At 62.6% G+C, this 15,918-nt stretch overlaps 1 protein-coding gene across 2 annotated transcripts in view; it reads left to right on the forward strand.

Moving 5' to 3' along the window:
• Nucleotides 1-1,399: 1,399 nt before the first annotated feature.
• OSBPL5 (oxysterol binding protein like 5) overlaps nucleotides 1,400-15,918 on the forward strand; it is a 28,302-nt gene continuing 13,783 nt past the window's right edge. The window contains exons 1-9 of one of the 2 annotated variants that reach the window (XM_065881666.1): nucleotides 1,400-1,535; nucleotides 2,790-2,872; nucleotides 7,329-7,409; nucleotides 7,680-7,781; nucleotides 8,891-9,094; nucleotides 10,405-10,489; nucleotides 12,515-12,686; nucleotides 13,082-13,274; nucleotides 15,192-15,376. In XM_065881666.1, the coding sequence (XP_065737738.1) occupies nucleotides 1,400-1,535; nucleotides 2,790-2,872; nucleotides 7,329-7,409; nucleotides 7,680-7,781; nucleotides 8,891-9,094; nucleotides 10,405-10,489; nucleotides 12,515-12,686; nucleotides 13,082-13,274; nucleotides 15,192-15,376 (1,241 nt within the window). The remainder of the gene's footprint in view (nucleotides 1,536-2,789; nucleotides 2,873-7,328; nucleotides 7,410-7,679; nucleotides 7,782-8,890; nucleotides 9,095-10,404; nucleotides 10,490-12,514; nucleotides 12,687-13,081; nucleotides 13,275-15,191; nucleotides 15,377-15,918) is intronic. The other variant, XM_065881667.1, reaches the window with a different exon arrangement.

The following is a 15,918-nucleotide window of genomic DNA, read 5'->3' on the forward strand; positions in this document are numbered from 1 at the left end:
GAGTTTCCGGGGCTGCCGACGGAACCCTGGGCCACCCTGCCCACTCCTGAAGCCCTGCCCGGGTCCACTCGCCCACCTGTCACAGCAGGAAAGGCTCTGTGTTTCTGCTGCCCCGCCCAGGAAGGCCCAGGGCCAGGGGAGAAAGCGGGAACTTTGTCCTGGGCTTGGCAGGAGGCCACCGGCCCACCCGGGAGGCGGCAGGAGGCACCCCTGGGCCTTTAGAAATCGGTCACTGGGCCTTTATGCAGCACGTCCTCAGGGAGTGGAAAGAACCCAGGATTCCGAGCCAGAGTTCCTGCTCTGCCAACATCTACCAGGCCGTGACCACAAGGCTAGGCCATCAGCTCTTGGAGCCATGATTTTCTCATCCATAAAATGGGCTGACGTCGGTGGCGGCGTGCCGTCCACTGGGAACTGCTTGCCCCAGCCCCACTCGGGGCGGGGCTGCAAGGGGGCAGGAGACAGAGGGAGCTGCCTCTTTCCTAACCTGGGCAGACCGGGGCAGTGGCAGGGCTTGGGAGGGCACGGCAGGCACCTGAAGGACTGGCCGTCGGGCTCCCCCGGGGGCCGCTGCTTCTTTTGGGACCGGACACTGGTTTGGGCAGTGCTGTGGAGCAGGAAGGTGATGTCTTGGGCGGAGCGTGGATTCGGGTGCACCTCACCGTAAGCACGCCTGCACTTCCTCTCCGAGTTAAGGCGCTTTGGGTGCAGGTATCAGAAACCCAGCAGGGAGCTGAAGCCGGGGAGGGCAGGAGGCGGGGTCTCGAGGCGTCCTTAGGTGGGATGGGCAGGCCAGGTTCAGGGACGGCCCCAGCCTCATGCCAGCTCCCCCGAGGGCTCTGTGGCCACCTGTCTGGACCGCCTGCGTCCCCCTCTCTGGGAAGCTCTTGGCCCCCTCCCCTGCGTGCACCAGTCGCTGTCTTCCCACCACGGAGCTCCATCCCCTAGCGGGGGAAGTCTGGTGGCCCGGCATGGGTCAGGGGCCCACCTCAGCTCCACTTCACCGTGTCCAAGGTCCTACAGAGCCGACTTAGTGCCGGGCCTGGGGGGCAGGGGGTCCTGCCACAGCTGTGACAGCCAAACTTCCAGCGGGGCCGGTCCGGGCCTGGCTTCTGCCATGGGCCCTGGAAAGCCTGAGCTTGGCCGTGCAGCCTTCCCTGGGTGACCCGCAGGCCCCTCGGGCCCTCGTCCCATTTCTGAGACGTCCCCTGAGTGGGGACCTGGCTGTAAGACACGGTGGCCCCGGCCACTCGGCCCTGGCTCTCTGGCGGGTCTCTGGTCCCCTTGCCAGGGCGGGTGGAGGATGCCCCCTCCAGGCCGCAGGCTGCCCCAGCCTCGGCGTGAGGCGTGACCAGTACTCTCCCCTCCTTCCTTCCAGAAGCCCCCCAGCGCCCACGCCATGAAGGAGGAGGCCTTTCTGCGACGACGCTTCTCACTGTGTCCGCCCTCCTCCACCCCTCAGAAAGTCGACCCCCGGAAACTCAGCCGCAACCTGCTCTTGGGTGGAGAGAATGAGCTCGACCCTCTGGGTCCAGGTCAGCGTCCACATGGGAACCCGGTCACCTGGCACGTGGGCCACGGGTGGGGACAGCTGCCGAGCCTGGGCCCTCCTCAGCTTCGAAGCCCAGCTGTGTGGCCTCAGGCAGGTCCCTTTCCCTCTCTGTGCTGTCCAGGTTGGGGAGGGAGGGCGTCGGCCTTGCTGTGCTCACACCCCAGCCCCTGGTGCCTCCCGGTCAGGATGGCTCTCCCCTAGTCATGGCTTCTCCACTTCCTGCAAGGACCTGGCAATAAGCCACCAGCCACAGGGAGCGGGCAGGAGTGGCCCGTCAGGCGGCCTCAGGCCTCCTCTGAGACCATGGCCTCTTCTTCCTGGCCGTGAACCTGAGCTTTAGAAACCCACTTCAAAACAAACAAAGCTATATGGAATCTAAAAAAAAAAAAATGGTTCTGAAGAACCTAGGGGCAGGACAGGAATAAAGATGCAGATGTAAAGAATGGACTTGAGGACACGGGGAGGGGGAAGGGTAAGCTGGGACAAAGTGAGAGAGTGGCATGGACATATATACACTACCAAATGTAAAATAGCTAGTGGGAAGCAGCCGCATAGCACAGGGAGAGCAGCTCAGTGCTTTGTGACCACCTAGACGGGTGGGATAGGGAGGGTGGGAGGGAGACGCAAAGAGGGAGGAGATACGGGGATGTATGTATACGTATAGCTGATTCACTTTGTTATACAGCAGAAATTAATACACCATTGTAAAGCAATTATACTCCAATAACGATGTTTAAAAAAAAAAAACGGAGCTGGGCACGGGCAGCCGCTCCCCCCAGGGTCAAATCCAGACACCTCACACCCGCCTCCCTCCCCTCAAGCGAGCTGGAGAGGAAGCGTGCTGGGAGGGGCGCGGGGACAGTGTCCGGCCACCTCCCTCCGAGAGCCCAGCACTGGGGAGCAATGGAATTCCAGCCAGCGGATTTGGGGCGTGGGGGGAAGCCAGGCGAGGTCTGGGTACCCTGAACTGAAAACAGGGTTCCTGTCTTACAGACCCCGGAGGGTGTGCCACACCAGCGCCCAGGGCACCCGGGCTTCTCCCAGCGGTGACACCCCCTCATGACGCTGGCTGGTGCTCATTAGCTCTCTGGTCCCGCAGCCACCGCCTGGGCTGGCTTCCTGCCCCGCCCAGGCCACCCGTGCCGGTGCCCGTGCCTCGCCTGCCACACACTGGGCAGAGGCGGAGGGGCTGCCCGGCAGCCATGCCCCGGTCCTCATGCCGGCCACTCTCTTGCAGGGAAGGACATGGAGCCCAACAGCCCATCGCCGCCCAGAGATGAAGGGCCCCCAACCCCAGGCTCTGCCACGAAGGTGCCACCGGTAGGAGCCCGGCTGTGGGAGGACCCAAGGCAGGGAGCCTGCCCTGGGGACGATGGGAAGTGGCTGGAGGGAGGGGACAGCAGGGCTGCCGGCCGAACCCACCATTGCCAGCCCTTGGCTTTGAATCAGGGAGGCTGCTGGAGCCGGGGACGGAGTCACAGAGCTTGTGAGTTGTTTATCAAAGCCACCTTCTTGAGTAACACAGGTCGGGGATGCAGGGCCCGGAGGAGGCTGGGGCTGCCAGGGGGCCTCAGGGACAGAAAATCATGGTAAAAGGAGGCCCCGGGCTCTTCTGTCATAGGGAACCCGCCCAGGTGTGAGCGCATCCTCCCTCTGCCTGTGTCTGTGCTGTGCCCTCCACCCGTGCACCCTCTTCAGGGCAACGCCGAGTTCGGGGAAAGGGCACGCGCACACACAGATACACACACAGATACACACACACACACACACACACACACACACACACACACACCACGTGCTCCCCAGCCCAGCGCCTCTCAGCTGGGGCCCAGCCGTGCACCTCCAGGCAGAAGCTGTGGTCCAGGGAAGGTGTGGGGCCCCAGGTACAGGTGCCAGGTTGTAGACACGCCCTTCCTTCCCCCAAGGGCCTCAGGCCAGGGGAGCCACGGCCCCCGGATTGGAGGCCCCAGTTCTGGCGGTGCGGCTGGGCGGCTGGAGGCACATAGAGGCCAGTTCTCCCCACCCTGGCTGCCCCGTGAGACCCAGAGTGACAACTGCCTGCTCCTCTGGGACCCCACGCCCTCCCCTGTCCAGCAAGGAGTGTGTGGTGGTCCTCCCTGCATCCACTTCCGGCAGGGAAGAAACCGGACCTTTCGTGGGTCACCCCTCAGCCAGCGCTTCCCCGCCTCGGTCCCCAGGGCTGCCGGCTGCTGGGAGTGCAGTTGGAGCGCCTGCGTTTGTGTGTGTGGAATTTTTTTAATTAAAATTTTTTTTTAGATTACAGTAAAATACACATAACAAAATGTACCATCCTAACCATTTTTAAGTCTACAGTTTAAGTACATTCACATTATTATGTCACCATCACCGCCATCCACCCCGAGAACTTTTTCATCTTATAAAACTGACAGTCTGTCCCCATTAAACACTCACGTCCCACCCCTTCCCCAGCTCTGGGCCCCGCCGTCCTACTTTCTGTCTCTATCATTGTGACTCCTCTAGGGACCTCCCGTGAGTGGATCGCACAGTATTTGTCCTTTTGTGTCTGGCTTATTTCACTCACTATAATGTCCTCATGTTCATCCAGGTTGTAGCTGGGTCAGAATTTTCTTCCTTTTTAAGGCTGAATAATGTTCCACTGTGTGGCTGGACCATACTTTGTTTATTCAGTCATCTGTCTACGGACACGTATATTTTTTTAAGACACAGATTTATTTCATGAAAACATGGTTCTTCCTTCTACAACCCAATAAAACATTAAACCCCATAAAACCACATCAAATGCTATCAGGAACACTTGGTTCAAATTTCAGATTTCACCCATTCAGAAATGATGTCTGGGCATCCTCTCTGGGCAAGGCCCACACCGCTGTAGGTGCTGGGGATGGAGTCGTTGGTAAAACAAAGTCCCTCTCTCCTGGAGCTTATGTTCTAGAGGGAAGACAGGCACCAGACAAAACAAGTAAGGTCTAGAACATGTCAGAGGCTGAGGGAGGAAAGAAAGGACAGCTCTGGACACCCCCAGGTTCTTTTCTTTTTTAACAATTTTTTTAAATGTATTTATTTTTGGCTGTGTTGGGTCTTCGTTGCTGTGCGCGGGCTTTCTCTAGCCACGGTGAGCGGCGGCTCCTCTTCGCTGCGGTGCGCGGGCTTCTCACTGCGGTGGCTTCTCTTGTCGTGGAGCACGGGCTCTAGGTGCGCGGGCTTCAGTAGTTGTGGCTCGTGGGCTCTAGAGCGCAGGCTCAGTAGTTGTGGCGCACGGGCTTCGTCGCTCCGCGGCATGTGGGATCCTCCCGGACCGGGGCACGAACCCGCGTCCCCTGCATTGGCAGGCGGACTCTTAACCACTGCGCCACCAGGGAAGCTCCCTAAATCACTTTTTTAAAGGTATTTTTAGGTTTTTGGTCAGACTCCCGCGTTCATGGTTCTGAGCAGCGTGTCTCACTCCTGGGGGTGCTGCGTTATCGCCCCACTGTGCCTTGAGGTTCAGTGGCCCTCGGGAACGAGCAGGGGGGTCTGGTGGGCCTTGGCGGGGTCCCCAGCATGGCTCTAGGATGGAGGAGTAGGGGCACTGTCTGCAGTGACCCGGCCCGGTGGGGCTTGGGGGGCCCAGGAGCAGAGGGTTGCAGGGCACAGACGCCCCATCCCGTCCACCCCCCAGCCCCGCTGTCTCCAATCGCACCTCTCTCTTCCTCTGTTGCCCCCAACAAGCTCCTTTCAGCCGCATCTGGTGGAAAGCTGGGCGGCAGGGAATTGGCAGAGGGTTCATTCACTCACTCATTCATTCATCCATTCATCCAAGATGCTCACCGAGCTCCCAGCTGCTGGTGCCAAGGGGATGCTGGGATGAAGCCAAGCCCAGTGGAGCTCTCGACAGTAAGCAGAAACGTCTGTGTGGCTGTAATTGCAGGAGATGCTCAGCCGGCCAGGGGTGGCTGGTGTCATCCGGGTCTGATGCCAGCAGGGTGGGCAGAGCCGTCTTCCTCCCGGGGAAGCAGCTCAGCGGGGCCTGAGGAAGGAGCAGGGGTTGCTCAGCAACAGGGAAGAGCATTCAGGCTGGGGGAACAGCATGTGCTAAGGAAGCTAGGCATAAGAATCCCAGCTCCCCGGGAGCCGGAGGATCAGCCCGGCCCCCAGAGGCCTGTCGCCCAGCTCCTTCTCACCACTCCTGCTTCAACACAGAGGATGCTTCCAGAGCAGAGTCCCCCAGGCGCCTCGTCCCATGTCCCTGTCTTCCTGGGATCCCTGGCCCGAGTTCAGCCCAAGCTCGGCCCCTCACGAGCTGTGTGACCTCTGCCAGGTTCTGAGCCTCTCTGTGCCACAGCCTCCTCACCTGCAGGGCATGGGTAGTAAGAATGCCTGAAGCTGCGCTGGTTCCCGTGCACACACATGCTCTCCAACCCCCTCTCTCACCCGCTGTTCCCTGGGGGCGGCCTGTCCCTCTGTTCTAACCCCAGCACCCGAGGCCATGCCTGGCACGTAGTGCCGTGGGGACGGCCGGTCCCCGGGACAGTTCCGGCCGCAGCCCTGCCCCTGGCTCTGCAGCCTCGGGGGTCACTGCGCCTCTCTGTGCCTCAGTTTCCTCATCCATCGGGTGGGGGTGGTAACTGGGCCCGCCTCCTGGGTGGTCGTGAGAAGTAGGTGAGCAAAGGCAGTAAAGACCTGAGAGGACCCGGCAACGGCGGAGCGGTCAAGAGCGTTGCCAAGGCTGCTCACCTCACGCAGGGAGGGAGCTGAGGGCCGTTGGCCTCTGGTCCTCCGGGCCTCCCTCCCTTGCCTGGAGGCTCGGGGTGGAGGCACTCAGCCCAGAGGACGAGCAGGGCAGGCAAATTTCTGCAAAGGACCAGAAAGGGAACGTTTTAAGCTCGGCAGCCACACGAGCTCCATCGCGAGAACTTGCCGTGGCCGTTAGAGCCAATGCAGCCACGACAGCAGGCCAACAGTGGGCGCGTCCGGTGGCCACGATCACCTGATTGGTGGATGCGGAAATCTGAATTTCATCATTTTCACATCTCACGTTGATTTTTTTTCCCCCCATCCCCTTAAAAATGTAAAACCCGGGACTTCCCTGGCAGTCCAGTGGTTAGGACTGTGGGCTTCCACTGCAGGGGGCGTGGGTTCAATCCCCGGTCCGGGAACTAAGATCCCGCAAGCCACGCAGCATGGCCAAAAAAAACCCAAACAAACTGTAAACCCCATTCTGGCTTCGCAGGCTCCACAGACGCAGGCCCATAGCCTTTAGTCCTGGCTTTTTCTCCCCACTCCCCCACCCCGGCTGCCATTTCCCCGTCTGTTAAAGGACGGAGGCCCCATCCGCTCCCAGATCCCTGGATGCAGCTGCCTGGTGGGCGTGGCTGGCTGCACCTCCTCCCTGCAAGCGTTGGGAGAGGGCCTGGGCGTTGCCCCACCCAGCAGCTGCTGTCAGGGCACTAGGGATGGGGGTCCCCACTGCATACGTGCGCCCTCCCTGACCAGAGGCTGGGCGCCAGGTGATGGCTAAGATGGACGCCTCCTGGGCACCACGGGGAGGGTCATTGCCATGTGCCCAACGCAGGTCCCCAGGGAGGGGGTCCACCGCAGACACGCCCCCGGTGACCCACCCCAGCTCGTGTTCACGTGCCCACCTCCTGAGGCCTGTTCACCCCCTCCCCCGGGGCAGGGAGGGGGAGGGACGCCTTTCTCCCACCTCCTGCTTCCTGCGCCCCGGCACCACCCCTCACCTCCGCACACCTGTCCTCTTCTCCCCTCCCTCCAGCAACCTGAGTCTTTCTTGCAGGCAGAATACAGGCTGTGCAATGGGTCCGACAGGGAATGTGTATCCCCGACAGCCAAGGTCACCAAGAAGGAAGCTCTCAAGGTGGGCCCAGGCCTGGGGAAGGGGCACGGTGTGTCGTTTGTTGGATGAATGGGCACCCCAGCCAGTGAGGCCACACCTCCACCCCAGCCTGCCAAAGGGAGGGGGACAGACCGCACCCTGGCCACCTCCACACCCCCTCTTCCTGTGCTCTCCCTGCCCCCCTCCTCGTCCCCTGGCTAGACGGTGGAGGCCCTCGCGAGTAGAAGGCCCCCCGGGAGGGCCAGCCCAGGGCCTCCTCCCCTGACCCACCTGCGGGTGCCCTGGGCCCAGGCACAGAAGGAGAGCTACCGCCAGGAGAAGAAGCGCGCCACCAAGCAGCTGCTCAGCGCCTTGACAGACCCCAGCGTAGTCATCATGGCCGACAGCCTGAAGGTGAGCACGTGTGTGTGCCAGCGCTGGCCAGGCTCCCTCGGGAGGCCTCCCCCAGGGGCAGTGCAGGGTCACTAGCCACTCGGGAGACGGTTAGGCATGCTGGCTGCTGCAAACTGTATGTGTCCTGGGGCTGCCCTGACAAATGGCCACAAGCTGGTGACTTATGACAACCAAAGATGACCCCCAGGTCCAGAGGCCAAAGTCCAAACTCAAGGTCCTGGCAGCGCCAGGCTCCTTCCCGAGGCTCTAAAGGAGGGTTCTTCCTGCCTCTCCCAGCTTCTGAGGGCCCCGGGCATCCCTGGACTTGTGGCCACGTCCCTCCAGCCTCTGCTTCTGTGGTCACCTGACCTCTTCCTGTGTCTCTGTGTCTTCTTCTCCTCTTATAAGGACACGGTCATTGGACCAGGGCCCACCCTGCTCCAATGCAGCCTCATCTTCACTTGGTCGCATCTGCAGAAACCCTATTTCTAATTAAGGTGGGGGGTCCTGACCTGCTGGCGGGGGTCCCAGAGTGCCCATAGAGCCCCCTGCTGGGATACAGGAGGGAGGTGAAACTCGGACTTTGGGAGAAAGGACCGGGGTTGTGTTCAGACCTCACTGAGGCAGCGAGAGAGTCCCTCAGCTCCCAAGCTTCGGTTTCCCCCTCCGTACAGAGGGGGTAAAGCTGCCGAATCCCGGGGCTGCCACGAGGGGCAGAGGAGACAAGGGGACCGGGGAGCCTGGGCTTCTACAGAGCCCTGGGCCCGCGTGGCTCCTTTTCTCTGCTCCACAAAATTACGAATAAAAAATTAAGTACAAAAGTGAATATTTAGGATGAGAAAAGAAATGATCACAGGTTTCAAAATCACAAAGCTGACAATTGCAGCAGTCACTTCCGATTCCCAGTTCCCCCCAGGGCCCTGGCAGGGCCTTGAACTTGAGCTCCATGGACTTCACCCGTACATCTGGCTACAGCACCCTCCTTTGGATTCACCATCATTCCGAGTTCCTGTTAAATCCTAAAAGAGAACTCTGCCCAGAGCCCAAAGCCCTGTGTATCCGCCCCGCCCCCAGCCGTCCAGATGCCCCTGGGTCCCGGGCAGGCATGACGGCAGCGCCCCTCCCCCCAGATCCGCGGGACCCTGAAGAGTTGGACCAAACTGTGGTGCGTGCTGAAGCCGGGGGTGCTGCTCATCTACAAGACGCCCAAGGTGGGCCAGTGGGTGGGTACGGTCCTGCTGCACTGCTGCGAGCTCATTGAGAGGCCCTCTAAGAAGGACGGCTTCTGCTTCAAGCTCTTCCACCCACTGGACCAGTCCGTCTGGGCCGTGAAGGTACCGCAGTGCGAGCCCTGGGGCTTGGGAGGGCCAGGCAAGGAGAGAGCCCCCGGGGGCAGGTGGCTGTGTGGGAGGAGAGCACAGATGGGCAGTCAGGAGGCTCCTCCTGGGGCCCCAGCGGCACGGAGTCCAGAAATGGGCTGACAGGTCCAAGGGTTAAGTCACTCAGTGGCCAGGGGATCAGATGTGGTCACTGGAGGTTGGGGGCGCTCAGGGCCTGGGGGCCCCATGGGATGAGATCACACCTCGAGCCGTGTCCAGAGGCTGAGGAATGCGGCCATGTGAGGGCAGCTGCTCTGAACCCAGACCTCACCCTCATAACCTGGGGGCTGCCCAGCCCAGGACCAAAGGGGGTCAGGTTGCCAAGTGAAATCCTGAATGCCCAGTTAAATTTGGATTTCAGGGGAAGATCAGAAAGTTTTTTTAGGGACTTTCCTGGTGGTCCAGTGGTAAAGAATCCGCCTTCCAATGCAGGGGACGCGGGTTCAGTCCCTGGTCAGGGAACTAAGATCCCCCATGCCGGCAGGGCAACCAAGCCCGTGCGCCGCAGCTACCGAGCTCACGTGCCTCAACTAGAGAGCCCCCATGCCGCAAACTACAGAGCCCACGCGCCCTGGAGCCTGCGCGCCACAACTAGAGAAGGGAAAACCCGCAGGCCACAGCTAGAGAGAAGCCCGCGCGCTGCAATGAAAGATCCCGCGTGCCTCACGAAGATGGTGCCTGCCACAACTAAGACCTGACGCAACCAAAAATAAATTAAAATAAATAAATCTTTTTTTAAAAAAAGTTTTTTTAGGATAAGTATGTCCCAAAAAGAAATGAAATTGAGATATTTGTAGTGAGGTGGATGGACCTAGAGTCTGTCGTACAGAGTGAAGTAAGTCAGAAAGAGAAAAACAAACACCGTACGCTAACGCATATATATGGAATCTAAAAAAAAAAAAAACTCTGTCCCAAATATTTCACGGGGTATACTTACACTGTGTATGTAATTTTTCTGAGATTCAGATTTAACTGGGTGTCCTGGATCTGCACCTGCTGATTCTGGCCACCCTAAAGTGGGGGGGCTCAGAGCTGGAAAGCCAAGGGTGGGACCACCAGCTAAGAAGGGGGACCGAGCACCCCACCCGTTCACCTCTCTTGCCGCCTGCCACATCTGCGTGGTCAGGTGCCTGACCCTGCCTAGGGTCCTGAGGCCCCGGAAGCATCCATGCGTGTCTGAGTGTGGGTCCACGTGACCGCACAACCTGTGTTTCCACCCATCCCCGGCCCATCCCTTGGGTGACGCCGGGTCTCTGCCTCTCCAGGGCCCCAAAGGTGAGAGCGTGGGCTCCATCACACAGCCCCTCCCCAGCAGCTACCTGATCTTCAGGGCCGCCTCCGAGTCAGACGGTGAGTACCTTCCTGCCCTGCTGGTCTCCACGGTGACCCCACCTGAAGCACCCCTCCCCTTGGCGGGATTTAGGCCGGGTGTATGGGACCCCGGTTCGGACCCCTTCACCGCCATCCAAGGAGGCAGCCTGGTGTCGGGGGACGAGCCCGCCGCTCAGCAGCCCCCTCTCTGGAGCCTCAGTCTTCCCCGTGGGCAAAAGATGGACAGTAGCAGTGTCTCCCCAGTTGCTATGCGAATCTGATGACCTTATTTAAAAGCAACCAGATAACAGTTACTGGGTGCCAACCACGTGCCAGGCACCACTGAATCAGCAGATGCTACTGTTACCATCCACGTTTGACACATGCGGAGACAGGTTGGGTGAACTGCAGGTGAGAAAGTGCTGGAGCCGGGGCGAAGCCAGGTTCCCAAATCAGCGCACGTGTTTGGAGCGCCCTCTAGTGGCTGCCCCGAGTAAACGCGGCTGCCCCCCCCCCCCGCCCCCCACCCCCACACACCCCGCCCCATCGCCGCCCCATCGCCGAGCCCTGAGGGCCGGCGCCTCCCAGGGATCTGGTGTAAGACTCCCACCCCACCAGCAGTTCAGGGCAGGCAAGGTCCTGCCCGAGGCAGCCTGGCCTGACCACTGGGCTCCGGCCCTCCCGGCTGGGAGTCTGGGGCAGGCGGCCGTCCCTAAGGTGCCATGCCACCCCCTGGTGGCCAGACGCTGCATCCACGCTCCAGGGGGCCGTCCTGAGTCCCTTGAATGCCACCCTCATTTCCCCAGCCCCCCACTCGGTGCCAGGCCCCCTGTGGGCCCTGGGATGGGCTGGGCAGCTAGTGCTCCCGGGGAGCCTGCAATCTAGTGCGAGAGAACAGCAGCAAACCAGCAGACGAGGCCAACTGGGCTGAAGCATGTGCTGAGTCCCTGATGGGGTCGGGGGCCACGGTCAGGGAGGAAGGGCATCCACAGCCCCTGTGGGTATCAGGGTGGGCTTCCTGGAGGAGGAGGAGGAATGGGCTCGAAGGATGCGTGCTATTCAGGATGTCTAGTCCCTCGTGGCAACCACAAAAAACGCACGTCAGGGCCCCAGGCCCCACTCAGCGCGTGTGGGTTTCCCAGCTCTCGCCTGCGGGCTCTGCTCCCATGAGCGCCCCACCTTCCACCACCATGACCTTTCAGCCCTGGCTGAAAGTTGGAAGGTTGGTATCCAGCCAAGCCTGCAGTGAAACCCCCCGCCCCCCGCGGGATGCCGGGTGTCCTCCTGATAACCAGGAGCCACCCTCCCTGCAAGCCCCTCCTCCGCGATCCCCAGCGCGCCCCTCCCAACGCCAGGTCCCGGGATGCACCACAGAGAGTTAGGGAAGGAAATTCACTGTCTCCAAGAGGGAGACACTTTGAGGCTTTGGAGAAGGAAAGAACCGAGTTCAAGGTCCTTCAATCCCAGGTCCAGCCTGCGGGCAGCCTCTACCAGAAGGGCTGCAGGGGGCTGAGGATAAGGGCTGGGGGCTGGAGGCGCTGGCTCTGGCCACCCCACCCCGGCTCCCCGCCTGCCTGGCCCTCCCCTCCCCCCGGAGCTGTTCCAACACCAGGGGCTGCCTGTCTGCGGCCTTAGCTCAGCAGCCCTTCCCCAGCCTGCCAGCCCCCCTCCTGCCCTGTGCTGCAGGCCAGGAAAGCCCTGGGCGCAGAGACCCCCTCCCGCCCCGACCCGTGGGGGCCAGTCTCCATCAGGGAGGGCCCTCACCCTGACGCCACAGGTGGGAGCTCGCAGGACCTCTGGGTGCAGAGTGGCCTGAGCTTGCTACACGTATGACCTTGAGGGGGTCACTTACGCATCCTGGCCTTAGCCCTTGTCTGTGACGTGGGTGACCGACAGTGTGCTGGGAGTGGGGGGTCCGGGGGGGGGCTCCTTGTTGAGGAATGGAGGGATGGGGGCGGGCAGGCTCCCTGACAGAGGGGCAGGAAGCTCCCCAGTGTGCAGTGGTTGCCTCCCCAGCTGGGGGCTGCTCATCGCCCCTGACCCGCCCCCACCCCCCCACTACAGGCCGCTGCTGGCTGGACGCCCTGGAGCTGGCACTGCGCTGCTCCAGCCTCCTGCGACTCAGCTCGTGCAGGCAGGGCCGCGACGGGGAGCCCGGGTCCTCGCCAGACGCGTCACCCTCCTCGCTCTGCGGGCTGCCCCCCTCGGCCGCCGTCCACGACCAGGACCTGTTCCCGTGAGCAGGGGCGTGGCGGGCAGGGACCAGCCTCTCCCGGGAGCCTGCGGGGGACTCCTGGGCCCGGGCTCTCCCTGGCACCACTGCACGGGGTCTCCTTGTACGTGGGGAGAAGATGGGGGGCAAACGCCGCCGAGGTCTGGCTGCCCAAACCCCAGGCCAGGAGGCAGGCCTCCTCCACTCGAGGTGGACCGGGGAGCCTCAGGGTGTTCGCCTGTGAACTGGGGCTTATGGTGTCAAATGCCCATCGCTGAGGCTTTTCAGCACAGGGATGGGGCTGAGGCGCCAGGCAGCGAGGGGTGCCCCGGGTGAGGGTACCGGGGGGTGTGCCCAGAGGTGGGCGTGCCAGGGCCTCACCTGTGACCAGCAGCCCACGGGCGCCGTCCACCTTCCAGACTGAACGGGTCCTCCTTGGAGAATGACGCTTTCTCAGACAAGTCAGAGAGAGAGAACGCTGAGGACTCAGATAAGGAGACCCAGGACCGCAGGCGGAAGGCCGAGAGCGGGAGTGAGCAGTCGGAGGCCCCGGGGCGCCCCACGCGCAGAGGGACCACGTACGTGGTACAGGAACACGAGGACCTGGGGGAGGTGAGAGCCCGCCCTGCCTGGAGCTCGGGCGCCGCCCAGCACCCACCCCGCACCCCTGAAGCGGTGGAGGCGACGCCTGGCCGTCCCCTCGGGGAGAGCCCGCAGGGTCTGCTACACCCAGAGGGCCAGGGGCACGGGAAGGCCAGGATGGCGGGACTCAGGGAGAGCCGGGAGGGCCGCGGGGCTCTGGTGAGGGTGTTGGGGGGGCCACAGGGCAGGTTCAGGTGGCGGCCTGCCAGGGTCCAGGTGAGACCTTCAGAAGGTCAAGGGGCAGAGGTGGAGCCTGGGACCCGCTAAGGAGGAGCTGTTGTCTGGACAAAGCTGACGGTGCCCTGGACCCAGGCACAGTCGGGGTGGGGAAGGGAGAAGGGGTTCAGGGCGCGTCCAGAGGCAGATGGCGATGCCACCTGTGAGACGGGCGCTCTGGAAGAAAGAGCTGGCGGCTGGGGGTGGGACCCGACTGTGTCCCAGGCTTGGACGTGCAAGGGAGACGCTGCTGCACGGGAGGGTCTGGGGCTTAGGGGGCCGTCTGGACATAGGGCAGCCCAAGGGGCCCAGGGGCCCAGGCACCCCAGCCTTCAGAGGCTGAGCACAGACGGGGCTCCGCAGAGGAACCCTGGGAGGCATGGCAGGGAGGGGAGGGGTGGCCTCAGGGGCAGCTGTGCTGGGAGCTGGAGGAGAGACAGGGTGACACGGGGGTGGTGGTGACCTTCACCAGGGCACTTTTGGTGGAGAGGAGGGGCAGAAGCCAGAGGGAGAGGGTTAGAGGGAGTGCGGGTGGGATGGAGGGTGCAGGGGATTCCCAGCTGCAGCAGCTGCCGTGCGCGCCCCGAAGCTGGCCTGGACATCAAAGCCAGGGAGCCACAGCCTCATGGGGGTCAGACATGACCGCTGCCTCTGGGGGCTTCCCCTCCCCTCGGTGCCCAGGCGAGCTGTCCAAGTGAGTGCCACTAGGCCTCCGCCACAGCTGTGCAGACACAGAGAGGCAGAGTGACTGCCTGAGGCGGCCCAGCAGGGTGGTGATGGGCCCTGATGCAGGGCTGGCTGCTGGCACCCCATTCTGCTGCCTCCCTGGGGGGTCAGGGGATGGGGATCCACAGCCAAGTCTAGCCACACCCCAGGCCCGAGGCCCTGGAGCCACAGACCGGGGGGTGGGGATGGGGGTCCATGGGGAGGGGCTTGGCGTTGGCCCGGGAACTGTGGCTCGATGGCACTTCCCGAGAGTGGAGGGTCCCCGATGCACAGTCCTACCTGGGAGCACCTGCCCCGCCAGCCAGCTGTCTTTAGACAGCCGCATGACCCTTTCTGAGATCACTCTGCCCACCTGAGGGTTTGCTGGTTGGTGTGGCCTGGGAGATGGAGCCCCCCTACCCTGCCCCCTCGCCCCCTGCCCAGACAAAGCCCAAAGCTCCGGGGCTCAGTCTCTCTGTGGCACGTGTTTGGAGCCTCGGTCTCAGGGAAGAGAGGGGGGGCCCAGGGCGGCCCCCTCTAGCCGTGCGATCCTGGACAGGTGAAGACCCCCTCTGAAGGGGGTGCAGGCCTGAAGCACCTGTGTCACCCCATGAAGACAAGATGGGCTGGGGGTGGGAGGAGGTCTCCTCGAGCACATGGCACCTGCTGCCGCGGCACAGGTCATGCAAAGTCCACAGACAGGTGTCAGTAGCCAAGGTGGATGTGCACCAACCGCGGGGAGGGCCCAGGCTGGCCAGGAGCAGAGGCAGACGGGAGCCGGCCTGGGCCAGCGGCTGCCCCTCGGGCCTGCTGGAAAATGCAGGACTCAGGTGGGGCTGGGACAGGTCCTCTGGGTGTGGCGGCCCGGCCAGGGGGTACGCGTGGCCGCCCTACCCCCCATCCCGCCCCCTCCAGGCTCCCCGCCCAGCTCTGGCTGCAGCCTGACCGCGGTCCCTCTGCCGGCAGCTGGGCGAAGCATCGCAGGTAGAGACAGTGTCTGACGAGCACAAGAGTCTGATGTGGGTCCTGCTGAAGCAGCTGCGGCCGGGCATGGACCTGTCCCGCGTGGTGCTGCCCACCTTCGTCCTGGAGCCCCGCTCCTTCCTCAACAAGCTCTCCGACTACTACTACCACGCCGACCTGCTCTCCAGGTGAGCGATGGGGAGGTGCCCAGAGACACCCCCCCCCAGGCTCCCTCAGCCCCTGCCTGCCCCACAGAGAGTCCTAAGGGTCCCCAGGAAACTGTCCCTGAAGCCTCTGCCTCCAAGGGGCCCGGCCTCCATGGGAGGAGCTGGTGGACAGGGAGGACGGGGCAGCCCCACGTCCGGTCAGGGCCACCATTACAGGTGAGCCCAGCACCTTCTGTGCACCTGAGCCCTGGCATTGGCTCCCTCAAGCTGAAGAAGGCGGAGGTTGGAAGGGGGGCTGCAGGCCCAGCAGCCCACGCAGAGGGAGCTGGGTGAGGGCGAGAGCATCCCGGGGGCTTCCTGGAGGCGGCACCCTGCCGGCCTCGAGCCAGCAGCACCCTCTCTGCCCCAGCACTGGAGCCACCCTGACATTTTCCAGTTCTGTGGAAAACCCGATTCCCCGGAGTGTTGGGGGAGGGTGGGAAACTCCTTTTTGGGGGCTGGGCAGCTGGGGAGGGGCCTGGGTTTTCAGCAAGTGAATGGAGGTTGAAACGGAAGGAGAGAGG

The sequence above is a fragment of the Phocoena phocoena genome, chromosome 8 (genome assembly GCF_963924675.1).
Source record: "Phocoena phocoena chromosome 8, mPhoPho1.1, whole genome shotgun sequence".
Classification (NCBI taxonomy): domain Eukaryota; kingdom Metazoa; phylum Chordata; class Mammalia; order Artiodactyla; family Phocoenidae; genus Phocoena; species Phocoena phocoena.